The sequence below is a fragment of the Ictalurus furcatus genome, chromosome 20 (genome assembly GCF_023375685.1).
Source record: "Ictalurus furcatus strain D&B chromosome 20, Billie_1.0, whole genome shotgun sequence".
Lineage (NCBI taxonomy): Eukaryota > Metazoa > Chordata > Actinopteri > Siluriformes > Ictaluridae > Ictalurus > Ictalurus furcatus.
In genome coordinates, this window is record NC_071274.1 from 20,509,389 (window position 1) to 20,537,130 (window position 27,742).

The 27,742-nt window shown below is 42.2% G+C and overlaps 2 protein-coding genes across 3 annotated transcripts; both read left to right on the plus strand.

Annotated features, from left to right (window-relative positions):
• The first annotated feature begins 1,216 nt into the window (after window positions 1–1,216).
• fuz (fuzzy planar cell polarity protein) lies at window positions 1,217–6,736 on the plus strand. The gene is made up of 3 exons (XM_053651888.1): window positions 1,217–1,269; window positions 2,238–3,638; window positions 3,810–6,736. The coding sequence occupies exon 2, from the start codon at window positions 2,267–2,269 to the stop codon at window positions 3,572–3,574; it is 1,308 nt and encodes a 435-aa protein (XP_053507863.1). The 5' UTR covers window positions 1,217–1,269; window positions 2,238–2,266; the 3' UTR covers window positions 3,575–3,638; window positions 3,810–6,736.
• Window positions 6,737–6,887: 151 nt separating this feature from the next.
• On the plus strand, window positions 6,888–26,889 carry gpt (glutamic--pyruvic transaminase). Of its 2 annotated transcripts, XM_053651869.1 has the most exons (13): window positions 6,888–7,021; window positions 7,439–7,619; window positions 17,957–18,046; window positions 18,308–18,416; window positions 19,909–20,042; window positions 21,370–21,613; window positions 22,455–22,534; window positions 22,624–22,760; window positions 22,963–23,137; window positions 23,648–23,803; window positions 23,911–24,023; window positions 24,750–25,493; window positions 26,463–26,889. In XM_053651869.1, the coding sequence occupies exons 2-12, from the start codon at window positions 7,479–7,481 to the stop codon at window positions 24,838–24,840; spliced, it is 1,470 nt and encodes a 489-aa protein (XP_053507844.1). In that variant the 5' UTR covers window positions 6,888–7,021; window positions 7,439–7,478; the 3' UTR covers window positions 24,841–25,493; window positions 26,463–26,889. The 2 variants fall into 2 exon arrangements, with proteins under 2 accessions (XP_053507844.1, XP_053507843.1); XM_053651868.1 differs by lacking the exon at window positions 6,888–7,021 and having other exon boundaries at window positions 7,117–7,619.
• The last annotated feature ends 853 nt before the right edge of the window (window positions 26,890–27,742 follow it).

The window sequence follows — 27,742 nt, forward strand, 5'->3', positions numbered from 1 at the left end:
CCACCTGTTCAATCAGCTGATCTTGGCTTTCAATAGATTCCGGTGTGGCGTCTGCTTGGTTGGGATGAAAACCTGCACCCACATTGTCTACAGTGTCGTTGTTTTATACCCTACAGTATGTAGTAAGCATATTTAGTGAATAGGATTTCATTTTGCATAAAGTCCTACCCGGGATGTTAGGCACTTAAGCCAGAGATTATGTCTTTGTACTTTGTGTTACGTATAGGATTCATATATGAATCTTTTTCAGTATGTCTCAGATTACCTATAAGTATAGATGGACAGCATGGAAAGGTAATAATGGATGCATGAAGCACTAAATAATGCATTTTATGTGCATTAGGTTAAGAAGCAGGTGAATGAAGTAGACTGAGAAATAAAGAACGTTACTACTTGATATGACATACTGCTTACTATGCACAGAGATTTTTTTTTTTTTTTTTTTTTACTTAGTGTACAGTGTTCAAAAAAAAATTTTTTTAGATTGATATTGATGTTCATTTTTAAGAATCGTATTTTATGCTGCTACTCCAAGAAATAAATTATGGAAAGGTTACCATCCGTTTCTACAATAATTATTACTTAATTTCTTCATACGCAATTTTAGAAAGAAAAAAAAATTGGTTATGAATTTGGAAAATATTGAAGATTTTCTAAACCAGCTTATTGTTGAGTTTGCGTGTTCTCCCTGTGCTGCGGGGGTTTCCTCCGGGTACTCCGGTTTCCTCCCCCAGTCCAGGTAGGCTGATTGGCATGTCCAAAGTGTCCGTAGTGTATGAATGGGTGTGTGAGTGTGTATGTGATTGTGCCTTGCGATTGAGTGGCACCCCGTTCAGGGTGTACCCCGCCTTGTGCCCGATGCTCCCTGGGATAGACTCCAGGTTTCCTGTGACCCTGAAAAGGATAAGCGGTATAGAAGCTGGATGGATGGATGTTACTTTGGCCTGCATACTCTATTTATGTAGTTAATAATGTATATAGTCAAGGACAACATGTGCAAATCCCTTTGCTGGACACTAGGTGTCAGGATGGATCTTTTTCCTCTTCTTTTGCGGAACCAACACACTAATTTTAACAGAAGAAGCATTCCTACACGGAGCTTTTATCCTGTTGCTCCCGCGTCCGAAATTGACAAGCAAGTCCACCAATCATATCTCATGATGCGGGTTGTATTAGCCATTCACAGCTTAGGAGGCGGGATTTGTGTGAACAAGCTCGGAAAATGGTTGCTGTAGCGACGCGGTAATACGTTAAAAAAAAAAAAAACAGGTAAGAGTCTGGCATCTTGTTGTTGTTGTTGTTGTTGTTGTTGTTGTTAGCAACGTGCAAAATTAAGGGGATAACTTGCCTAAAATGTAGACAGTGTAGCCAAGAAATGTTTGGTATCTGAAGGAGCTCTGAGACTATTCTTTAATATAACAAATAATGGAGGCTTATAGCTACCAGTGTAGAATTATGCAATAAACACATTCTAAAGTTGTTCAGGAGTTTGTTTATGTGGTTTATGACACCCTAGGACATAATGTTACACTTTTACAGAGCTAAACATATGTATTTGTTTTTATTAATATGGTATAGTAGTTTGAAATAGCTTTTTATCACTTTGTATGTGTTGTTTTTTTAATGCAGGTGGAATTAGTTAGTCAAATTTGGAGTAAACAGCGGGGACAAAAACATATATATGTATGTGTGTGTATATATATATATATATATATATATATATATATATATATATATATATATATATGTATATATATATGTATATATTTGTATATATTTGTGAATCATATTTAAAAATCAGTCTAATATCTGCATGGATTATGTCCATCAAATTAATTAATGATTTAACATTATTCGTAAGAAAGGGAAAGTGAAGGGGTCTGTAAAAAAAACAAAAAAACAACAAAAAAAAAAACATTTGAACAATTCATGGTGTCCCTGAGAGATTTTGAACCTCTGTGTTTAGCTGAACTTTATTACATTCATGTATTATGTATTGTTTTTGTTTTTTGTTGTTTTTTTTTAAATCTAACAAACAAAAAAAAACAGGAGTGTCTCATTTTTTATAGTGACCTGAATGTTACCAATAAGTTTAAAACTAATAAGAAATCAGAAAAGGTTTCAATTTGATCATGAACTGACCCAGAAAGCACTTTAATAGCCTTGTTATATTATACACAGTGGTCTAGCAGGTGAACATCTTCATGACGCTCTGGTCCTGTGCTTTTTTTTTTAAGCCGTGACACGACGTCTGTATCCTTGAGTGATGTTCAGCGTCCCTTCGTCGCTCGGCATGCTTCACTCCCAGAGCGTCCAGCTCCTGTGTCTCACGGCGTCCAGCGGCGTTCCGCTCTTCTGCCGTGGCTCCACCAAGCAGCTGCCCTTCTCCATCATCGGTTCCCTGAACGGCGTGCACATGTTCGGGACAGGCCACGATGCTGCGCTGTCCTGCTGCGAGACCGAACGAGGTGGACGTGTGCTGTGGAGAGTCTTCCACGACAGCCTGATGCTCATCGGCATCAGCAGCAACGCTGACGTTAGCGAGCTGCACTTGCGGCGTTTGCTGGAGAACGCCTGGAACTGCATGGTGCTCGTGCTGGGCCTGGACGAGCTGGCTAACACGCGGAACGTAGAGCGGCTCAAGAGAGAGCTGCGCTCTTGCTACCGGTTAATCGACATGCTGCTCGAACGCGGCGTGGACGATCGCGATGGCGATCGGGGCCTGATGGGAGATCTGACGCACTGCGTTGACTGTATACTGCTCCCTCAAGCCGACCTCCTCCAGGAGACGCTGGACGCCTTCACCAGGGCTGCCGAGAGCGAGTTTGGCTGTTTGCTCGTCCGCGGTCGACTCGCAGTAGCTACCGAGAAATGGTGGCGTCTCGCTCCTCAAGAGCTCGTCCTTCTTTCTGCCCTTGCAAATCTGCCCCCTGGGAAGACATCATGTGACTGTCCAGTCTTTTTACCCCAAGGTAGCCCTAATGTCGCGCTCAGGCTGCTGTGCTTCCAGCTGCTCCCTGGCGCCATAGCTTGTGTCCTGTGTGGTCCCAGACCGTCTCTGTACCACGTCGAGAACGAGCAGGTTTGTCGTTTTTGGTCTCCCGTAGTGGAGAACCTGCGATCCTGTTTGGACCAAGCCAAACGCTCGGCTCTGTCTCCTTCCGTCGGCCTCCGCCGGGACGTCCTAGCTCTCCTCCTAATAAACCGTGAATCGCGCAGATCGGTGGAGTCTCTCGGCCACGCCTGCTCGAAAGCCACGCCTCCCCTTTCGCCGGCTCGTCGCTGGGAGCTTCTGCGCCTCTTTTACACGTTTGCGGCGACGCGCTATTTCAGCTCGGAGGAGTCTCCGAGCTCAGAGCGTCCAACTGCCGAGCTGCTCCACGAGGAGTTTTCCGCAGGGTTCACACACCTGCCCGTGCACTGCTACCTCGTGACCGATGAATGTAAATGCTACGCCGTGCAGACGCCTCAGCACCAGCTCTTCCTCCTCACCGACCTCTCCGTGCCCACGTTCGCTTTGCGCTCCGTCGCCACACACACTCTGGATGCCGTCACCACGGCGACCGGCTTTTAGTGCGCCAGACAGCGTAGGTGTAATTACTGGGATTATATAGTACCATGTTGGAGGTTCTGCCAAGGTGAGGCATACACTAAGTCTAAAAGGGTTGGCGTTTGTCCAAAAAAACAAATAAATAGTATTTATATAAACTCTATATAAAATGTGAATGACTTTGATAAATAAGTAAAACATTCCTGTGTCTCTCTCTCTCTCTCTCTCTCTCTCTCTCTCTCTCTTGTGATGTGGCCAGCACGGTGGCGTCCCATCCAGTGTGTTTCTCCCAGCGTGCCCAGTACAGACTCTGGATCCACCGCAACCCTGACCAGGATAAAGAACTTACTTACGTGCCGAAGATAAACAAACGGATATCCACACCGATACACAGCTACGGACTGGGGGAGGAAACCGGAGTACCCGGAGGAAACCCCAGCAGCACAGAGAGAACATGCAAACTCCGCGCACACACACAGGGCCACGGTGGGACTCGAACCCCGGAGGTGTGAGGTGAACGTGCTAACCACTATGCGCCCCTGTTTTCCGCACCATTCTGTGTAAACGCTAGAGTGAAAATCAGTGTGAAAAATCCCACTGAAATATTTCTGAAATACTCAACCCAGTACTAAGTCCGGCACCAGCGACCATATCAGGGTCAAAGTCGCTGAAATCACTTTTTTTTTCCCCTCTCCCTTCTGATGTTTGATGTGAACTTTAACTGAAACTCTTTGCCTGTATCCATCTGCTGTATTTTAGCTGACATCGGACTAACACCGAAAATTCACCATGTCAGCGATTACACAGTTTGAAAAATGTTTTTCCATGGACCGTCTGCCAGATTGTCCGTAGAAAAATAATCAACACGTTCTGACCAATCAGTATCACGAATTCAACAGAGTTATGGTATAAAAATATTTTTAAAAACATGATGCTTTTTGAAGAAGGACAGTTTCTTCTGTGCCTGAGTTTGATACTGTTCTTAAAGAAAGTGTGACTGTGAATCAGTACCCATTTTGCTGACCTAATCACTCTACCCATTACATTGATTTTTTTTTACCCATTAGCAAAATTGGGTTCATTTTGAAGCCAGGATTCTACTGCACTTTTGCCTGTAGTGGCCAGAAACGATAAAGTATAAGCGTTTCTTATTATACATTCAGTACAGGGAGCCTTTTAATCAGCTACTAGCTAGTCCTTTTGTCTGATGTGAAACTGAAATCCCATAAGAGAAACATACTGGGTGATGGATTTTGTTCTTTACTGGTGATATATAAGTACGTTTTGCAGTCCTGCACGTTGATGTATTAGTGTTCTTTTCTTCTGTTAGATGGGTCAGGAATTTTTCCTCCACTTAAGCTGTTCTCTTTTTCTTCTTCTTCTTTTTGTTTTTTTCTTTTAAATTTATTACCAAGTTGTATCTTGGACCGAAATTCGTATCCAGATTTCACCGACATCCCTATGTTACTTTGCTTTCTATTAAATGTTATTCTCAGTTGTGAGAGAATACTGAGGGTCTGTATTGTGAAATATCATGTGTGTACGATGTATCATGTATATGGACAGCGTGAGATAATGTCTGTGCAGCAGTTTGGAGAATGTAGGGTGTGTCACAGACAAAGAGTTGAGATATCTTCTACACTGCCGGTTTGAACGGCACTTAAAAACCGGGTTTATTTGTACACTTTAATAGGCACAGTTAATCTGCACAAAGCGAGCTCCATGAAGACAGGGTTTGCCACAATTGGACTGGAAGAACTTGAGTGTCCTGCACAGAACCCTGACCTCAACCCCACTGATCACATTTGGGATGAACTGGAACGCCGACTGCACCCCAGGCCTCCTCATTTAACATCAGTGCCTGATCTCACTAATGCTCTTGCAGCTGATCACAAATCCCCACAGCTACGCTCCAAAATCCAGTGGAAAGCCTTCCCAGAAGACTGGAGGTTTTTATAAGAGCAATAGGGAACTAAACCTGGAATGGGATGAGTGTTATGGTGAGGTGTCCACAAACTTTTTGGCCGTATAGTGTATTTTAAATCCTAAATGGCTGTGTATTGTACATGTAAAGCACTATAGGCTGCAGAAGTCATTATCTAATGTCTAGTGCATTTAGGAGTAAGGAGCTATTAGGGATTATCTTAATATGTATCCGTTTGAATAATCATTGAACAGTTAATAAGTAAAGACCGACAACTTTGGCAGAAGAAGACGTAATGTGTAATGTAATATGTACAGTGAGTAAATTAAATTAACAATGCCGAAAGTAGAATGAATGTATCAGTGTAAATTATTGAAAAGATCTATATAGAATAATAAATTAATGTTGTTGTGTTTTTTTTTTTTTTAAATATTCAAGAACTTACTAAAGAATCCAGGAACATCTCTAGAAGCTTTTAACGATAAGAGCTGAAAGAATCGACTCTTACTAGTGAGCTTGAGCCGAGTGCCTTTTCAGTGAACCGTTAAGGAGCCAAAAGAATCGATTCTTCCCGGTGAGCTTGAGTGCCCTGGCTATGAACCGTTAAGGAGCCAAAAGAATCGACTCTTACTGGTGAGCTTGATCCGAGTACCCTGACAATGAACCGTTAAGGAGCGAAAAGAATCAGCTCTTACTGCTGAGCTAAGCAACCAAGTGTCCTGTTAATGAACCCTTAATGAGCCAAAAGAATCGACTCTTGGGAGCCAAAAGAATCGACTCTTACTGCTGAGCTTGAACCAAGTGCCCTGTTAAAGAACCCTTAATGACCCAAAAGAATTGACTCTTGTGATCCGAAAGAATCGATTCTTATTGCTCACAATAATAATCAATTCTTTCTGCTCCCAAATGGAAAATTGGCAGGCTTCTTCTTCTTGACTCCCCGAAAAGAGCTGAAATTCCTATTATTAAAAAAAAAAAACCCTCGTATATATGTTCCTCGATTTTGTTTAGCAGTTTCTTGAATATTTAAAAAAAAAAAAAAAAAACATTTATTTATTATTCTAGATAGACCATTTTAATGGCTTACACAGACATATTTATTCTACTTTACTATTCAGTCTTGCGTTTAAAAAAAAAAAAATTGACTCATTTACACAATGTACATATTACCAAAAAAATATTTAGGGCTGTAATTGGTGCATTTTGCAGTTTGAAGCATACTTAGTGTTGTTGTAAGAAATGGTACATTAAAAAAAGGCAAGACCACCATATGGACACATTCTCACGGGTGTACCGCCGTGGCTGTGTCCTAAACCCGCAGGCACTCAATAGGTAGCCTACTCTTGCGACTTCCTATTAAGTGTTGCAGAATCTTTCGTACCTCGGGTCTGTCATTAGCGCATGGGCGGAGTCGGACACAGGCAGTTTCATTCAAGCCGTGTCTGACTAAAGTCTCCTCCTAGAGTTGCTCTGCGCGCGGGGAATCTTCACTCTGTGCAGCAGTCGGTCGTCTCGGAAACCGGGGGAACCTTCTTCAAACACGTCTGGTGCGTAAATACTGATGAATGAGAGTGGGAGTGGGAGGTGATGGTGGTGGTCCCAAGAAGTGCAAATGTATGCATGCATGAAATAAGACCTTGGTGAGGAAGTGTGTGTGTGTGTGTGTGTGAGAGTGAGTTAGTTGTGTAGGCTACACTCGTGTCCAAGCGTGCTTTGCTTATCTTAGTACTGTCCCCGGTCGGGATCAAAGGTCTCATGGAGTTTTTATAGCCCGTGCGCGTGCGGTGCATTTTAATCGAGTCGCGCTTCTGTTACAAGCTTGTAGCTTATTTATTTGAATTACGCAACAAGTTTTAAAAACAAACAAACCAAAAAAAAGCAATGTTTCCGTGCACATGCGCGAGACCAGGAGTGCGCCGTGTGATGAGTTTTCCTCCTCTCTCTCCTCTGGGGTCTCCCATCAGGACTTTCTCTGTAGGTCGGAGCCGACTCGCGTGGGGGAAGATGGCCGAGAACAAGGCGCTCAGCCAGCGCAGGAAGGTGCTCACTATTGACACGATGAACGCCAATGTGAAGAAGGTGGAGTACGCGGTGCGAGGACCCATCGTGCAACGCGCCGTGCAGCTGGAGAAGGAGCTGAGAGAGGTGCGGTGTCTCATCTCCAAGCTTTAAGGCTCTCAGACCACTTTTTAAGTGCAAAACAAATTCCACTTATCCCCTCCAACTGTACACTCTCAGAAGTAAAGGTACCAAAGTGTTGTTTTGTCTTGGTACTCCACTGGTGCAGTGGTCACCAACCCTGTTCCTGGAGATCTACCCCGTCTAATCGTTACCTTAAGAAGTTCTTGGATCATCTAAAATAGATGTGTTCGATTTGGGGTGGAGATGAAACCTGCAGGAAGGTAGATCTCAAGGCCGACGGTTGGTGATCAAAGCTCTAGCGGTACCATGAAAGATCCAAATGTTTACCTGGGAAGGTAACGTTAATTTAGGAAAGCCTTTATTTGACACGTATACATTACAGCACAGAGAAAAATATTATTTTCACATATCCCGGTGAAATTGTTAGGAAGTCAGAGCGCAGGGTCAGCCATGATACAGAGCCCCCGGAGCAGAGAGGGTTGACGGCCTTGCTCAAGGGCCCAACAGTGCCTCGAACCCCTGACCTTCTGAGCAGTAACCCAGAGCCTTAACCATGGAGGCATCCCTGCCCTTTTAGACCTAAACAATACACCAATGGTAGGCTACAAGTGGTGTACATACGCTTGATCAAGGAAAAGTGCAGTTTGGTACTTTCTCTCTCTCTCTCTCTCTCTCTCTCTGAGAGTGTACACATAGGCTAGGCTATTAGGCTAGTTATTTCGGCTACATGTGTGTATTAATAATTTGGTTGTTTATCCGAGCAGTTGAGCTTTTCATTCTCGAACTCCCCGTTTGTATTTGTTCAAGTACTTGTTGTACATGTTATTAATTATTGATGTTTGGTTTAAAGCCGTTCAGTTCAAGTAACCAGTCAGACCAGCTAATAATTATAAGAGCTTCGTATTAAATATAAATCCGTGATAATGTTGGGAACCGCTGATCCAATCATCTAATCCGCTCCAGTCCAGCACTTCACATTTCAGTCTTTTTAATGCTTTACTGAACTAACCAATACGGAAACTTGTGCAGGTCCCCAAAATATGCCGCGAAGCCGTTTCATGTAGAGATTCTCGGTCCAGTCTTCAGGGACCACCAAGTCGTCGAGGGCTGTGTTCTAAACCAGAAGTACTATTACGCTGAGTAATACTGTTCTCACACTCAAGTTTGCTTTACGGCTAAAGTTAGAGCAACAAAAAAAAAAAAACCCCAAAAGAAGCTGTATCCGTGCTCATATCGATAAGGGTTTAAACTTCTGATCTGATCGTTACACTTTATTAAAGTACATGCATTCAGCAGAATGTATTAAACCCCAGGTTTTTGCATGTTGTGCGAAATAACCGTCACCCTGCGATGCGTTTTAATATCTTTATAGGACATTTGTCAATAGAAATGTTTGCGGTTAAGTGTACAAGTTACGTATTCTAGCTTTGGACATGGTCCAAAAAGTGAATCAGGACAGACATTCGAGCCCCTTTGCCGTCAAGAATGTGTAATATGTGGCGTTTGCTTTGTTTTCCTTGTTTTCCTCAGTGTACTACAGGTTACTGTGTTATTTCAGCAGTTATTTCATGACTCGCTTGCTTAGACTAGGTAATAAAGGCTGCTAAGCTCTTGGAGATCTTGCTCGGGCATGTTTGCAACCTATGTTACTACATACCACACACTTGGTCGTAATGGGAGAACATGCGTTATCTGAGCGATGGTTCTCAAGTTCTTATCATCGACAGCTTTCGAGTTTGGGTGAGATTCTTGGATAATTGCACATAATTGCACATAATGGGTGTAAAAAAAAAAAATATGAGCAGACATAACATTAGATTCTAGTCCCTTCCTATGGTAATATTTTAACACAAAGATTTAGCTAGTTCATCACAATGACATGTGAAGATTTTTTAAAAATTTTTATTCTTGTACTGAGTCTGCAGACATTAGACAGGAGATTATTATTATTATTATTATTATTATTATTATTATTATATATTTTATTTTGATTGAGCTTTCTCAACTCACAGACAAAAATGCAATAAGATTACAAATCAAACTATACAGTCAAACTTCAATAAAGAAGTCCAAGAGAGCAAAACTGCCTTCTCAGTGGGAGGGGCATACTCTCTCTCTCTCTCCCTCCCTCCCTCCCTACCTCTCCTGATTGGTGTGTGTCACTGTGAGCTCATGTATGCAGAAGAGGGCGGATAGCGCTTTGCTGAGAGTATGTTACATTTCCCTGTGATGCAATGTAAGCAGCAATTTGAAAGGGAAAAAAAAGAAAAAAACGCTGTTGGCTGGCTTCACTGTGGCTTAGTGGTTAGCACGCTTGCCCTACACCTCCAGGGTTGCAAGCTGATTGGCATTTCCAAATTGTCCGTAGCGTGTGAATGGGTTTGCACCCCGTCCAGGGTGTCCTCCACCTTGTGGGTGTGCCCTGGACTAGGCTCCCTGCGACCCTGTGTAGGATAAGCGGTATGGAAAATGGATGGATAGATAGCTGAAAGCTATCTATAAGCTGAGTTGCAGTCACAGTCAACAGGTGTAACTTTTGCTTGGTGCATTGTGCGTGAACCATCTTCTCTAGCACCTATTTAGCCATTATGAGCGCCTTAGCTCCTTCTGTGCAAGCAGATCAAGGTGCTCGAGCGTCATGATTTGGCGAGGCATTTCTAATCATTCGGACCCATGTTTTAAGTGTAAAGACCATGTCATTGGACCAGGCCCATTAAAAGAGTGTACAACCTGCACGTAGTCAAACGGTACATTATAACGTAAGAAATCAGTGTCTAGTAAATTGTGCAAGACAGTGGTTCAGACCTCAGTACTTCCGTTGGGGAAGTACTACATTCAGCATGCGCATACAGCGTTGTTCTTTTGGGAGTGAAGGACGCATGAAGCTCTCTACCAATCAGCTGCCTCTGCGGCTTTTGCTTCTGTCAAACAGCTCATCAGAATGACCGAGTCGCAAATCTGACCGAGTTGCTGGAATCTCTGGGAGTTTCAGGCAGCTACCAGTTTCCACGGTTGCTCCATTAACACTGGCTGCTCTGCAGTCTATTATACAAAAGTGTCTTTTATATAACTTCCATTCAGACACTGGTTGTTGTTTTTTTGGCGTATCAGACGTTTACCTGGCGCACCTCTTCATTTCTACACAGACGTATTGTTAAGGATAATTAGACCAGATTTGATATAATTGTGAAGCTATAGTCACGGTTGTTGATTTCCAAGTGAGCCAGAGGTGAACAGGAATTGGGAGGTGAACAGCCTCAGGAACACGGCACAAGAACATAAGCAGTTTGTTTTGGATTAGACTGTGTGATCAGTGACAAGGGTTTCTGGACCGTAAAGGGCAGAACTTTGAGTAAAATTCAACACTAGTCACAGATTGACGGTATGACATCACTGCTGACCTTCTCATTTCTTTGGCTGGACACGCCGCTTATGAGAAAAAAGCTGCTTTTTCTTATACACACACAGTATAGTAGCTGAGCAACATTAGCTAAGATAATCATCCAGCTAGTTAGCTTAGCTTGAATTAAAGTTACTTTGGTAGCTTAACACTAGCTAATGGTATATTAACATCACTTGCTAGGTTCACCAACAAGCTCACTAATTATTAGTTAACTACTTTATTTTGTAATTAACACTGGTAGTTAGATAATGTTAGACTAGCTTATTAGCTAATATGAACTACATAAGCTAGCTTATGGTAGCTTAACTACTTTATTTTATAATCAACACCGATGGCTAGTTTGGCAAACAAGATAGCTAGCATGTTAGGCTAACATCAACTAACGTTAGGTTAATTATTTTGTAATTAACTACTTTATTTTGTCGTTAACGCTGGTCGCTAGGTTCACTTGGTTGCACCAGTCACATCCCCACCCTTTCCATAATCTGAGCTGCTTTTCACCTGTACTGAACCTCGTGATTAGCGAACACAATAGTAAGGCCTTGGGCCGGTCTGTGCTGAAACTGAATAGTTTCCTGAGGAGGAAACCTGTCCGGCTCTGGCTGCACTTTATACATGTTTACACACCCACATCTCAAAGTCTACCAGCGGATCATTTCTGAAAGCACATACTCAACAGAGCGCTTTGTTTGCTTTCTAGTCGCATAGATCAGCCTCATCTTTGTTTGAGTGTGGTCCGATCTTAGAGGCCCGTTTGCCACAGAACTGAGGACATAAAAGGAGCTATTCAGTTGAGCAAACAATTAATTACACAAAGGCTACGAGGACGGGTCGAAAAATTGTGACGCAAAGATTCGAGAAAAACAGGCCGAGAGACTGAAGTTCACTCTGACCTCGAGAGCTGGTTCACGCCAGATGATTCATGCTCACCCAAGTGTGTCTGAGATCACACATTTACATATGGGAATGCGCCTGTCATCCATTGTGCCCGTACTCATTTTGTAGTGTCACTAAAACGGTTAGTTAGTAATATACATTAGTTAGCTAAAGAACATCTTTCGATATAGAGCTTAAACTGTAAACTGAATTTTCATAAGTTCAAAGGTTCAGTCAGGGATTGCACAAAATTCTTGGAAGTGCTGGACTTGTCATTTTGGCAATTTAAGCATAATAGAAAATAACATTGGCAATTGGCCCTTTTTTTCAAACCCCAGATCATACATTTATCCATCGTTCTCCTGAACACTGAAGTCTCGCCCGGATCATACCGGAAGCCTGTTTTATATTTCCGTTTTCCGGGGTTTATAGTCAAATTAGTGTATGTTCCTATCTGATACTGTGACGTTAAACGTGTGAAAATGGCTTAAAAAAAGTGCTGAAACTTTTACAATATTGCATTGACCGTGTTTTGACAGTACCTCACCCGTGAAAAGTTTAATAACTGTTCAGATGATCTGACGCCATGGCCTGAGGCTAGCTACGGTGATATAATTAACTACGTCGTTTTCTCTGTAGGCGTTCGTGGCGAAGAACTCCGAAATTATAACAAGCACAGAAGTATATAATCACCTGCAGCGCAATAAAACAGGCCAGGTTTTGTACAGGAAACATTATTTTTTTGAAAGCAGGCAGCTTGGGTAACTAGCTTTCGCTGCTAGTTGTCATACTTTTTATCCATTTATAGTTACATTTAATGTTGTAGAACATACCTGTCTGCGAAACAAGTACATATATATATATATATATATATATATATATATATATATATATATATATATATATTATAACGGCTATAAACAATCATGCTCAAAATCTGACACTAAAGACTCCTAGACACAATCCAGATGCTCTCATTTGACACCCGCTGCTCTATTTCAGTCCTTTAAACCAAACAAAAGGGAAAAAAAAAAAGTCAGTGCTCGTAAAGTCCTGGAATTTCATTGAGAAGTTTAGGTGTAAATCCTGATTTGGTCACCCTGTACATAATTTCTGATAAACCCCATGACATGTGTGCTGTTACTATTGCACTGAAGTAACAATCATAACAAGCATTTACTGCACTTCTCGTGCCATGACCCCGAGTTGAAATGGCCTCCATGGTTACAGAGGCATTGCTGTTTGTTAAAGGTGGTCGTAAACTGAACGTTGTATCCTTCCACATCCTTCCAAAATCGGACACTGAGGGGACTTGTGGATGCATTAGCCATGTTTCCATGTTAAGAGTTTAATCAGACGAAACATAATGACCCCCTAATAAACGTATTTCTTAGTGAATAGAGACGGATAAATAGTTATTTATATATAGTTAGCGACCATGTGTGTGTTAAATCTCAGAACTGTCCGAGACGATATCGAGTCGTCGATTAAGATGCTTAATCCGGAACCGTTAACGGGTGCTGTGCGAGGACCGAATCAAGTCTGAATTCCTTTCAAGTTGGGATATTTGTGGCAGCCTGAGCAAATCCGTTTCGTTTAACCGTACACTTGTGTCAGTAAATTTCCTTTCAGAAGTTCAACTAGTTTCAGGCTCAGTTTCAGGTTCAACTTCCAGCATCGAAACAGCAACCATGTCATGTCTTCAGATTACTGTAAAGGAGCAGATTCAAAGTCAAAGATCGGATACATATTTTCCTCTTTACTCCAAATGTCATGTTTGATGTTCAAAGTTTGTTTGTTTTGTTTTTCTTTTTTCTCCTCTCCCCCTTTTTTGTTCTGCACTGGTGCTAGAAGTTGACTACATATCCAACAACATTAACCTTGTAGCACCAACAACAATGTCGCCCTATTTAAAGTGCGGTTGGATTACTTTTTGGGCGTGGTGTGTATATTATGAAGTTTATTTGGGGCTAAATTAAAAAAAAAATAATAAATTTGCTTTAATATATTTAATGGAAATAATGTTATATAATATAATGGTATGGAAGAAAGCAGGGGTGTATGTATGTTCAATCTTGTGGTTTGGGAGGGGGAAAAAAAACTTTACAGTAATCCCCTTCATCTCACTTTAATTGTAATTTCCTTTCTGTTTCAATATCGATCACAATATCAAACTGTTTGTCTGTCTTACCCTCCAGGAAGATGAGCTCTGTTTTACAATTCCACTAACCTTAAGTGAACTCGGTACCGGCGCAGGTTGTGTCTTGCTGGGTTTTTCTCAGCAGGGGAGCAAGTCATGTGCTTTGAAAACATGAACCGACAGTTTCTCAGTTGCCGTTGCTTGCACATGTCGTGTATGTACGAGTGCGTTTTTTTTTTCACACGCTGTCAGCATTATAGCATTAAGTGAAATACACACACTAATCCCGTTTTATTCTATAGTTATATACATATCAGATGTATATCTTTTCAGTATTGTGGAGGAACATGTATGGGTTAGAACTGATCCTGTACGCTGATCGGTGTTGGTTTGATTAAAACCAGGAACTTTATCCTTTTTATCTTTTCTCAAAGTTCAGACGTAACATTAATCTGACCCTGACCAGTCCCTCCAGGATTTGGCGATTTTTGCGATCGCAGAAATTGCAGCAAAATCGAGCAAACTTCGCAACATTCGGAGGAGCTTGAAATTTTCCAAAAAATTTCCGCAGATTTGGGCGCGTTCAACCGAAGCCCTCTTCGATTCTCGTGTGTTGAACACGAGTAGAACTAAAAGCTCTAATTTGCGAACAAACATCACTGCGAAATACCGTGCAAAACAATTGCGTGCGATTGCAATTTCGCCAATTCAAGGAAAAGAAAAAAAAAAAACGCACAAAAATGTCTGAACTGCATCGCAAATTTGAATAAAATCAAGCATTTTTGGCCACGACAATCACACGTTTATGCAAAAGATCACAGATCTGGGTTGGGCCAATCAACGTCACACGTTCATGACCTAAAATAAATCAGATATTCCAGTATTTAAAATCCGATCTAATACTATCCTACCAGCCCTGTACTCACTACTAACCGATACTCAGTAATGGATCAGTTCATGCTTAGTATTTATTATTTATAAAGATAATCTTTGCCATTTTTAACGGGACCGAGAGACCTCCATCTCCATGGTTACGTTCTGAGCAATTTGGCTTAAAACTGGCTCACTGAAGAGCTATAAATCTTCCTAACAAACCCTTCGATCCGTTACGGTGTCTTGAAGAATGTTACGTGTTCAAGAGCTCAACACACTACCATTCGCTTGCTTATCGACTCGACTCGACTCTCGTGCACACTGCCCAGGCTTTTATTGTTTTTTTTCTTCACGCATTCCTGAGGACGTCCAGCTGTGTGTATTAACACAGCTTTGTTTTTTTAAACCTGTACCATACACCAGACGTCCAACAGAACGACTCTGCGTGAGCGCAGAATAATAATAATAATAATAACTGCTTCATCCTCTTAGTGATCTGTGAAAAAGTCTTGACCAGAAGACGTTGATTTCCATAAAGCTGCTTTGTGACAACGTCTATTGTTAAAAGCACTAGACGAATAAAATCCACTTTTAAGAGTAATAAAGATTCCTGATTCAGATTAGACTTTTTTTTTTTTTTTTTTTCTTCCCAAAATGTATAAAAATCTCAGCCATGTTGGAGCGTCATCTCAGTACACGTATGATGTATTACAGTATATTATAACGAAGTGGATCAGTTCTGTTTGCTGTAAAGTGTCGCAGCTTAGGAGTGCCTTATGACTGGTTGTAAACACACCAGGCTGGGTTGGTGTGTCTGACCTTTGGGGTGTTTCTCACATGCCTCACCTGATTGGCCACCGCTGATCGGCATCTCTTTTGTTCGACCAATAATAGGAGCGGAGGCTCCATACCGGCGAGGGTGGTTTTATTCAAAGCATACGAGGACTCCGAGGATGGAGTTTCCAGCTGCTCCTATTGGCCACACACACACACACACACACACTCTCTCTCCCTGTAGAAGAACATAAACAGTGTGTCGGTTCTCATGCGCACCACCTGCTTGTCTTTCACACGCCTGCCATGGGAAAGAACGACAGAGTTGCAAACGGAGAAGGATGTTGGATCCGTATAAAGCTGTTGGAGAAACCTGATGTGTATTTAGGAGAAAGTGTGTAGGTTAGACACTGTATGCAAAGTTAAATGCAAAACTAATCCTGCGCTCTGATTGCTGTACCATGATTTTAATTTGTTTATATTATAATGTCATGCTGCGTACCGGTCTATAATCTTTTGTATAATATTTCTATAGATTTGACTGTTACGTACTGTTATGGATCTGTGTCATGTCCATCTTCGCTTCTTCCAGCATTTCAGGGTCTGTAATCCCCGTATCTGACCTTTCACCCCCGTACTCCCTACACACTCGTCCTCTGAAGAGTCACGGTCATCGACCTTAATCTTTTTTGTCGTCGTTTGTTTTATTTCTTTTTTTGTTCCTGTGTTTGGATCAGTGCAGACTAGTTTGAAATTTTCATCAGATCGTTTAAAAGCACGTCTGGCGTCCGAAGTGCGTTTCTTTCGTTTTTGAGCTCCAAGGCTTTCAGGTCAACGCAGTGATACCGTTTGTACATGACGTTTTATGAAAAAGATCACTTCCCGTATAAAAGTCAGACTTCAAACCTCATAAATCTGAAAGTCGCGCATAACAGTGTGCCATAAGCCATATAATCAAGTCTGATTGAGATACTGTACAGCTCCACCTGGTTTCTGGTGAGTGTGTGACGATTGAGAGAAATAATTTGCAGGTTGGCCTCGTCGCACCTGTGCAGATTTCAGACTATTTCTTCGTTGACTGAGCGAGAAAACTGTGTGAATTATTACTCGGGAACTATTACTCGGGAATGTTGGACTGAGAAATCCAAGAGTTGAGGATGCCTCAGCTGTTTGCTCCGTAAGGGATTTGTGTATGAGTGGGGGGAGAGAGAGGGAAAGATGGAGAGAAACAGACAGAGAGAGAAAGAGACAGATAGAGAAAGGGAGAGGAGGGATACAAACACTGAGGGAGACCATGAGAGAGAGAGAGAGAGAGGGACAGTGAGACAAAGCAACAGAGAGAGAAACACAGAGAAAGGTGGCGAGACAGGAATGGAAAAAGAAACAGGGAGAGAGAGATAGACATAAGGAGGGAGAGAGAGAGAGGGGGACAGCGAGACAAAGCAACAGAAAGAGAGAGAGAAACACAGAGAATGGTGGAGAGAGAGAGAGAGAGAGGAATGGAAAAAGTAACAGGGAGAGAGAGATAGACATAAGGAGAGAGAGACCGACCAGAGGAGGGAGAGAGAGGGGGAAAGATTAAGAGAAACAGAAAAACAGATAGGGCAAGAAAGAGACAGATAGATAGAGAAAGGGAGAGAAGGGATACAAAGACAGAGGTAGACCATGAGAGAGAGAGAGAGAGAGAGACACAGTGAGACAAAGCAACAGAGAGAGAGACACACAATGAAAGGTGGAGAGAGAGAGAGAGAGAGGAATGGAAAAAGAAACAGGGAGAGAGAGATAGTCATAAGGAGAGAGGGACTGACTGGAGGAGGGAAAGACAAAGAGAAACAAAGACAGACAGAAAGGGAGAGGAGGGATACAAAGACAGAGGGAGACAGTGAGAGAGAGAGAGACAGTCAGCAAAATAAGGCAACAGAGAGAGAGAGAACCAAAAAAAAACACAGAAGGGCAGGGAGAGAGACAGAAGAAGGCAGAGGGGGCGGCAGAAAGAGAGATACAAACAGACTGATAAACAAAAAGGGAGGGAGATCGAGGGGGAGAGAATTTGCTTGACAGATAAACTGGATTTCGTTTGTTACTTTTCTCCCCTGATTAATAAACATAACGAACTCATGGTACTTTTGAGTTAAATTAAGGCAGTTGCCACATTTTAGCCTGCATGAATTTCTGATTTCCGATCTGTCCACACCTGAACAGGTCAAATGCAGAAGAGGAAGTAGGTTCTAATCCTCAAGACGGCGTGAACACTTTGCTTCTCTGTTTTGATAGGGAGTGAAGAAACCCTTTGACGAGGTCATCAAAGCTAACATCGGAGACGCCCATGCCATGGGACAGCAACCCATCACCTTCTTCAGACAGGTGCCATTACTTCAGAGAACAAAACAAATCTTGCTTACTTTATTGGTCAAGTTTCTGTTATTAATAGTCGACACAGTTCGCATGTAGTTTGCCGGGTCAGATTAGCAATCTCGGAATCGTGACTCGCCCGAGCGGTTACCATGTCCTCATCACCTTGTAACATTTTCCTGTGTCTTTAAACAAACTTTTAGAGTAAGGGATTTTTGTGTTAAGGTTTTTTTTTTCCTTCCCAGTAGTCTCACTGTTGTCCTTCTTTTCAAGGTCTTGGCACTGTGCTCGTATCCAGATCTGCTAGATGATAACAAGTTTCCTGATGATGCCAAAGATCGTGCACGGAGCATTCTGAAGGCGTGTGGAGGAAGCAGTATCGGTATGTTGTATACGCATGTGTGATTTAGGAGGCGTGGCCTCTCTGTCAGTCCCTTAGAAGGTGTGGCCTTTGTGCTTGTCCGTCATTCTTAGTTTAGGAGGCGTGGCCTTTTTGTACTTGTCTGGCATTCTTCGTTTAGGAGGCGTGGCCTTTTTGTACTTGCCCGTCATTCTTAGTTTAGGAGGCGTGGCCTTTGTACTTGTCCGTCATTCTTAGTTTAGTAGGCGTGGACTTTTTGTACTTGTCCGTCATTCTTCGTTTAGGAGGCGTCGCCTTTTTTTACTTGCCCGTGATTCTTAGTTTAGGAGGCGTGGCCTTTGTACTTGTCCGTCATTCTTAGTTTAGTAGGCATGGACTTTTTGTACTTGTCCGTCATTCTTAGTTTAGGAGGCATGGACTGTTTTTTACTTGCCCGTCATTCTTAGTTTAGGAGACGTGGCCTTTGTACTCGTCCGTCATTCTTAGTTTAGGGGGCGTGGCCTTTGCACTTGTCCGTCATTCTTAGTTTAGTAGGCATGAACTTTTTGTACTTGTCCGTCATTCTTCGTTTAGTAGGCGTGGACTTTTTTTACTTGCCCGTCATTCTTAGTTTAGGAGGCGTCGCCTTTTTTTACTTGCCCGTGATTCTTAGTTTAGGAGACGTGGCCTTTGTACTTGTCCGTCATTCTTAGTTTAGTAGGCATGGACTTTTTGTACTTGTCCGTCATTCTTAGTTTAGGAGGCGTGGCCTTTTTGTACTTGCCCGTCATTCTTAGTTTAGGAGACGTGGCCTTTGTACTCGTCCGTCATTCTTAGTTTAGGGGGCGTGGCCTTTGCACTTGTCCGTCATTCTTAGTTTAGTAGGCATGAACTTTTTGTACTTGTTCGTCATTCTTCGTTTAGGAGGCGTGGCCTTTTTGTACTTGTCCGTCATTCTTAGTTTAGTAGGCGTGGACTTTTTTTACTTGCCCGTCATTCTTAGTTTAGGAGACGTGGCCTTTGTACTTGTCCGTCATTCTTAGCTTAGGAGGCATGAACTTTTTCTTACTTGCCCGTCATTCTTAGTTTAGTAGGCGTGGACTTTTTGTACTTGTCCGTTATTCTTAGTTTAGGAGGCATGGACTGTTTTTTACTTGCCCGACATTCTTAGTTTAGGAGGCGTGGACTTTTTGTACTTGTCCGTCATTCTTAGTTTAGTAGGCGTGGACTTTTTGTACTTGTCCGTCATTCTTAGTTTAGGAGGCGTGGCCTTTTTGTACTTTTGTACTAAAATTAAGATTGAACCATTTCTATGATCCTGAATAACAATTTAGTATATCATAACAGCTCTTAATTGTAATCTATTGAATCCTTGGTGATCTAAAAAGCATTTAAGGGCCTTGTAATAATTGAAGCTGCTGATTTGAAATACATCCGATGACCTCAATCAGGCTTAATTAGACCCTGAGCTTTCTTCTAGGCTTCAATGTTTCAACACATTTGTAACATGCTGCTCTTTTCCTCCCTCTTTTAGGTGCATACACTGCGAGTCAAGGTATCGACTGCATTAGGCACGACGTGGCCTGCTACATTGAGCGCCGTGACGGCGGGATCTCCTGTGACCCAGACAACATCTATTTGACCACAGGCGCCAGCGATGGCATCGTCGTACGTCCTCCTGATTTAACTCTATCCTTCTGTTCACTGCTAGCAATGAATGTGCCTTTTGACCACACAGATATTGAAATACCCATGATCCTCCTGATGTTAGCTGTTTGTACACAGCTCAAAGTGTTCGAGAAAATGGGGGTATTTTGACCCAACCAGAACATAAAGGTCCAGAAAATCAAGAGCAGAAGGTTTAGTAACAAGAACACCTTCCTGAATTTCCAAGGCAAATAAGAATTTTTTGCACCGTCAGTTTCTAGGAAAAGATTTTTTCCACTACAGTCCAGAGAACGCTGAGAGGAATGTTTGGCAAACACACTGTATATTTGTTTAAGTGTGTGTAGAGTACATAATGTACTGTAAATAGTTTTACACTGGAGTTATGAGGAAACGTATCACCTCCAGTTTAGCTTTGTGCTAACTGCATAGCTAAATCATCTCTCTCACACACACACACACACACACACACACACACACACTGGTACTCGGAGCTTCAGCTCGTCCAGTATCTCACACACACTTGTTTAAGTGGATTCAGACACATTACAGAGGTAGCTTCAGTGGTAGCTCTTTGGAAGCGGAATCATTCCTGCACATTGTTTAGTATGTAGTTTGGTGCACGATGCAGGTACGAGGCGTGGCTTAACGTGTGAAGGCAGAATTGCACAATTGAGGCTACACTGGAGGTTAGAGGCTTTCATTACATCTTGGCAACATTAGCTTTGTTGTTTGGGTGCCAAATCTTTAGTCACGAAACAGGAAAGAGAAAAATGGGGAACATTTGTATTATTAGTTATTAGTCATATTATATGGTCCTAGTATATGATCATTTTAATCAATAAATAAATGACCGAGTGTAATATTTTTGTCTCATTAGTTTAATCGGGTTCTCTTTGTCTACTTTTAGGACTTGTGTGAAAATCTGATGATGATTTAGGTCATTTATGCAGAAATATAGAAAATTCGAAAGGGTTCACAAACATTCAAGCACCACTGTATATATTGTTTTTTCTCCCTCACTCTCTCTCTGTCTGTCTGACTCTCTCCCCCTCTCTCTTTCTCTCTTCCCCCTCTCTTTCTCTCTCCCCTCTCTCGCTCTTTCTCTCACCCACTCACTGTCTCTTTGTCTTTCTCTGTCACTGTTTATCTCTCTGTCTCTCTCTCTCTTTCATACACACTCTATATCTCTCTCTCCTCCCTGCACTCTTTCTCACTCCCTCTAATTCTCTCCCCACTCTCATTCCCCCCCCATCTCTCTCTCTCTCTCTCTCTCCCTCCCTCTCTTTCTCTCCCCCTCCCTCTCTCTCTCTCTCCCTCTCTCTCTCAGATCGTGATGAAGTTGCTGACAGCAGGTGAGGGTCGCACCCGTACAGGTGTGATGATCCCGATCCCTCAGTATCCTCTGTACTCGGCCACGATATCCGAGCTGGGCGCCGTGCAGATTAACTACTACCTGAACGAGGAGAAGTGCTGGAGTCTGGACATCACCGAGATGCAGCGCTCCCTACAGGCCGCCAGAGAGCACTGCAACCCGCGGGTCCTGTGTATCATCAACCCAGGCAACCCAACAGGTACTAAGAACAGTCCAGTGGTTTTGTTAAATGTCTCCTTACACACCATGCTCTTTGCTGTAAAATATTCAAGTCAAGAATATTCCAACATTGTTTTGATGAAACATATGTCCGCTCTCTTAAAGTTGAGACGTCAAAGGATGTGGCAGAAAACACCAATCTGAGGGGGAAATAAACCGATCTTTTTTTTTTTTTTTGCGCATGTTATCACGGCAGTACTAAATAAAAAGCAAAAGGCAATGTTTATGATCCCTCTTTTTTTTAAAAAAAAATTTATATTAACATTTTGCCGATTCTACAAGGTGTATATAAACTTCTGACCTCAGCTGTTCCCAAATCTTAACCCGTTAATCTACATAATCTTAGTTTTATATAACCACTTTTGTTGAACTATATTTAAAAATGTGCATTCATAAAATGTTGACATGCTGTGTCATTGTCTAGACTCAAGAGCTTGTTGATTCATGATAGATGGTTATTTATTTATCTTTTTTAATCACTTAAACGTGTGTTCAAGGCTTCTGTAGCTCTGAAACCCAATATGAGACCAGAAAAAGAGAGATTCTAGCTGCCTTCGTAATATTAGTGCTCAGCTAGAGAGTGGATTTTTGTTCATCTCTATATATTACGGTAACGTGACGAAAAAGTCAAAAAGACACTTTAAAGAACATCGTACTGACACGTTATTTTCTTTATTGTACATCTTTGCAGACCGCAATTCATTTTATAAAAAAAAAAAAAAAAATTATAATAAAATAAAGCTTCCTAAATGCACGTGCGTACTTTAATGTTACCCGTGCGTTACGCATGGTTAAATCTGAGCCGCTGTTCCTCCTGACAGGTCAGGTACAGAGCAGAGAGTGCATCGAGGACGTGATCCGATTCGCTGCCAAGGAGCATCTCTTCATCATGGCTGACGAGGTAACCCGATATCTTTCGAAGGGCCGCTTTGAGGAGTGCGTCTTTCTGCGTTTAAACATTTTAACCCTTTTTAATTCTACCTCTTTCAGGTGTATCAGGATAACGTGTACGCCGAGGGCTGTGCCTTCCACTCTTTTAAGAAGGTGCTATTTGAGATGGGCCCTGAATTCTCCAACACAGTGGAGCTGGCCTCGTTCCATTCCACCTCCAAGTGTTACATGGGAGAGTGAGTACACTCTGTCAGCCAGACTGGGCCTGTTTCCCAGGCTCTTAATGAACACTGGAATTGGAATGTAACTGAATCTGGGGCATTGCTTCTAAATAAACTGATTGAGAGAAACTGGTCATTCAAGGGGAGCTTTTAAGGGTCAGTTTGCACTGTATTCTTTTTTTTTTTTTTTTTTTTAACTATTTGTACGCTGTTGCAGGTGCGGTCTACGAGGCGGTTATATGGAGGTGATCAACATGGACCAGGATGTGAAGGCTCAGCTCCTTAAGCTGGTGTCCGTGCGTCTGTGTCCCCCTGTGCCAGGTCAAGCGCTCGTGGCCCTGGTGACCAACCCTCCTCGGCCTGGAGAGCCGTCACACGCTCAGTTCATGAAGGTGAAGACCAGCTGTCATGTTCCTAACTTCTCTGGTAGCATTAGCAACCTTTTGGATTACAGTGATGAAATATTTATCCTCTTTTTGTCTTGTTTTGTTAGATTAATATAATACTCCCAAGCTAGAACTAGTGTACCTCATGACCAACGTCACTGAAAATAATTGACTTTTTCTTATATATATATAGGGGTGGGGTAAAGTAGGTGTCTCCAGAGACCCAAGGGGTGTATTTAATTGGGAACTCATAGAACAGAAAAGCATAGTGGGCAAAGTTATTTTAAAAAAAAAAATTTTTTTTAAATAAATAACATTAGTCTTGTGATGTGTTCAGGCTGAAGCTTATATAAGTTTAACCGACATGAGCTCCACCCACTCAGTAATTAACTCAACTATTATTTATACTTTGCACTTCATATTACACCCACAGGATCCACGTTCACCAGACTGCAGTGTAATAAGTTATATTTTAATATGTTAAAGTCTAGCGTGATGCTTTTCCCTGCTGTGTAGGAGCGCACGGCCACGCTGAATGACCTTGCACAGAAGGCCAAGCTGACTGAGGACATTCTGAACATGGTGCCCGGGATCAGGTGCAACCCCGTGCAGGGGGCGATGTACTCGTTCCCTCGCATCATGCTGCCCGAGGGCGCCGTAAAAGAGGCTAAGGTATATGTCTCGGCTTTTTCCGATCTCTGATTCTCGATCATATGTCTGTTCGAGTATGTCGGTGTGTGTCTGTAATTGTGTGTGCGTGTGTGTGTGTGTGTGTGCAGGAGAATGGTGAGGAACCAGATATGTTCTATTGTATGAAGCTCCTGGAAGAGACCGGGATCTGTTTGGTCCCTGGCAGCGGGTTTGGGCAAAAAGATGGAACGTATCACTTCAGGTACAATACGTCTCGTGTTAATCAGGTGAACCTGCACCTTATGCAGAGGTGCCAATATTCACGGTTTAGCCGTAATGTAACGCAAGGCGATATGGAAGAAGACACCTTAAAACTATTTAACAAGCCAATAGTTCGTTTACTTCGTTTACTGTCGATGCTCTGAGCGGCAGTGTTTGTGACGTCACTTCCTGAACTCTGAAGTCGAGGAGACCTTCCCGACTTTTTGAGGAGGAATTCAAAGGGTTCGTTTTTCTGGATCGGAGGTCAGAAATTCAGAGTTACGAATTTTAGTCGAACGCAGCGTTAATCTAGGTGAACTTGGACCTTTTGGATTGTTTTTTTTTTTTGTTTTTTTTTTTACCTCAGTCTTGTGAGCCAGTAGAAAACAAGTGGACAAGACTGTGGTGACGTTGCACAAAATGGAGGAGCTGCTTAAAATGAATGCGCTCTCATACCTGACTTTTGCCTCAGACGTATGCTTGGATATTTGTGATTAAAATAAAAAAAATTTCTCTGCATGTTATTATCTCATGAGCATTGCCACGTTTACGGTTTTCTACTTCTACTTTTTTTTTTCTTTAACTATTAATACGTCGCGCAGTAAATCATCACAGTGTGTTATTTGTAGAGCTACCACTAGTTGGCAGAGTTCGCCCGTTCATTTGGATATAATGTCCTGTAACTTTATACTGTGGTCATTTATCCTCTTATGTCCTCTTCGAACAGGATGACCATCCTACCACCGGCTGCTAAACTCAAGATTTTGCTCAATAAAGTGAAAGAGTTCCATCAGCGATTCACCAAGCAGTACTCTTAATACGTCCTCTCAACTTTCTCAACCGGGTTGGCCAGCCAAGTGCCTGAAGCTGCCATTTCTGACTCCGAAAGTGTAAAATCCCATTTTCACAAACTGGTTTTTGCACACTGATGTAGCAATGGTTAACTAGAGGGGTTAGATTATTAGCACTACGTGTGAAAAGAGAGTTTACTTTCTAAAAGTCTGATTTATGAAATTTGTGTATGGAAAATAGTGTGAGTGCGCGTGTGAGTGCGCGTGTGAGTGCGCGTGTGAGTGCGCGTGTGAGTGCGCGTGTGAGTGCGCGTGTGAGTGCGCGTGTTAAAGGACTTAGCCAAGTAATTACTGCTGGACAAAGCCTAGTCTTGCATTTTATAATTAATTTAGGATGTAATATTAAATGTTTTATCCTGTTTATATAACCATTTTAATTATTTTAATGTCTAATAAATCAGATCATTTTACATGAAATGTTCTCGTTTCCTTTCGGGTGCAACACAAACCTGTGACCACGGGAGGGCGCACTCGCCTCGACTGAATCGTTGGACTGTTCATAACAATGGCACAAATCTTTGCATTGTAAAGCATTCGCAAGTGAGACGGTCTCACCTCACCTCACCTCACAGCATTCTGTCTATCCGAGTGGAGTCAGAGGAGGACATGAGGACGAAAAGGTCAGTGTAATCAGAGGGACACCGAGAGAGAGAGGGGGAAAAAGTGGAAAAGAAATTGGAAAACTGAGAGAGAAAATGGGAGGAAAAAAATTCAAACATTTAAAAAATATGCTTTAAATATTTTAAAATAAATCAATATGTATATATGTATGTACCCTGGAGGTATGAGGCAAAAGTTTTAACCCCTAAGCCACCGTGCCCCCACAAATTAATATTTAAAATATTAAAACTTCTCTTGGGGGGAGTCACACGTGATGATTTTTTTAATAAATACACACTGGGGAGACACCTTACACCTCCAGGGTCCCCAGTTTGATCCCCTGGTTCCTATCTGCTTAGAGATTCATGTATTCTCACTGCATCCATATCGGTTTCCTCTGGGATCTCCGGTTTCCTCCGAGCCTCCAAAAACATACCATTAAGTAGAGTGGCTATGCTAAATTGTCCCTAGGGGGGTGGGTGTGTGTGTGTGTGTGTGTGTGTGCACATGGTGCCTAGCAATGGCCTGGTGTCCTGTTCAGGGTGTATTCCTGCCTGGATAGGCAGCGTTCCCTGGATAGGCTCCAGATCCACCGTGACTCTGAGCTGGATAAAGTGCCAGTGAATGATTTTTTTTTATTTTATTTTTTTTAAAGTAACATTTTAATAAATAATTTCTCAGAAAAATAATCCAAGAAATGAAAGAAAAGGGCTGGATGCATGGACCTTACTCTCAAAGGGAAGGTTTGAGTGCCACAAAGAGTTACACACGTTAAAAGTGTATTATTAAAAGCGCTGTTCAAAACAACACTGGATTCGATTTTCTGGGATCCTTGGTCACGTTGGAAACGGCTTCACCAAACAGTAGTGCACGTTCCTTCTTCTCCGTTCAAACTCCTCTCAAAACCTCATCCGCCAAGCTTTCTGTAAGAAATCTACAATTACACAACAATTAAAGCCCTGCATGTGGAACGCTCTTATCATCACCAGGGCATAAAAATCACACAGCGAGAAGAAGAACCAGACTGCCAATCAGCGACTATTGTTCTGTTCATCTCTCGCCTTGAACTCTGATCTTCGCTCCGCGGCATGCCTTACGTACACTACCATTTGGATACGGAACGTTCCGGTGATGGCTGCCGTCATTTCAGTTCAGTTAATTGGCTCGGAGAGAGCTCAAAATAGTGCCAAACAACAGCTCAGGTGGAGGAAACGGCGACGGAGAGCAGCGCAACGAAGAGAAACCATCCGTCGTTTACGAGGTGATGCCGATTCACGTCAACATGAACGGGAAGGAATAAAACACAACAGGGCACGCTGAAGTTGATTCGTTTCCTTTAACAGCATGTTCCTTTGTGGTTTCTTCCTCATAGTCCTGGCCATAGCAATTCACCAATGCTGACATTTTTATTTATTTTTTTTTAAAAAATGCCATGTTATACTTGTATATTTATAGTTACATTTACTGTTGTAGAACATCTTCCAAAACACTTAGTTCCTGTCATCACTTACGTTACAGCCGCTATAGACGGTCGTTCCCTCACCAGCCACCCCCCTTCCCCTCCCCCCCCACCTTTCTCTTGACACTACCCAGGAAAAAAAAACGAAACGCGGATTATGTGACGTTACTGAGAACTCGAAAAAAGCATAAAATTCCTACGGACAAAACAAAAAAAAAAGCACCGACACTGGAGACTCCTTCCGAAAATAACGTGAAATTAACGTCTCCTCATAGAAATCATCAACATGTCGACGATTACTAGTGAGAATTAGCGGGCTGTTTTCAGCGCCAGGTGACAGGTTTTAGGTCGGGAGGATTTAAAGAGGCAGGTGTTGGGTGACGTCACGTCTAAGATTGTTTCGCAAATCCTGTCGAGTGTCATATTTAACAGGTGTTAATCATTACATTTCAGGCAAAGAATCGCTTCGATTTCACAAGTCGAAACACCGATACGGACACTCGTAACTCACTTGAGGTCAAAGGTCACTTGGGGTCTAACGTTGCTAACAAGAATCACAGACAGACAGACGGAGAGACTTCCACTTGTCCCATACTGTTTCAGCGTTCCCGATGAGATTTTGTTCATATTTATAGATGACGGCATTTACGCATATATTTCGGGTTTCGTTACTACTTTACAACCAAAAATATTTTTTTTAAAAATCAAAGAAGCAAACATGTCTTGGCTAATCGGGTACATTTCGGCTAATTCAATTCACTTCGATTTGTGACTCGGAAAATTTGTGTAGCACTTTTAACAATGGACATT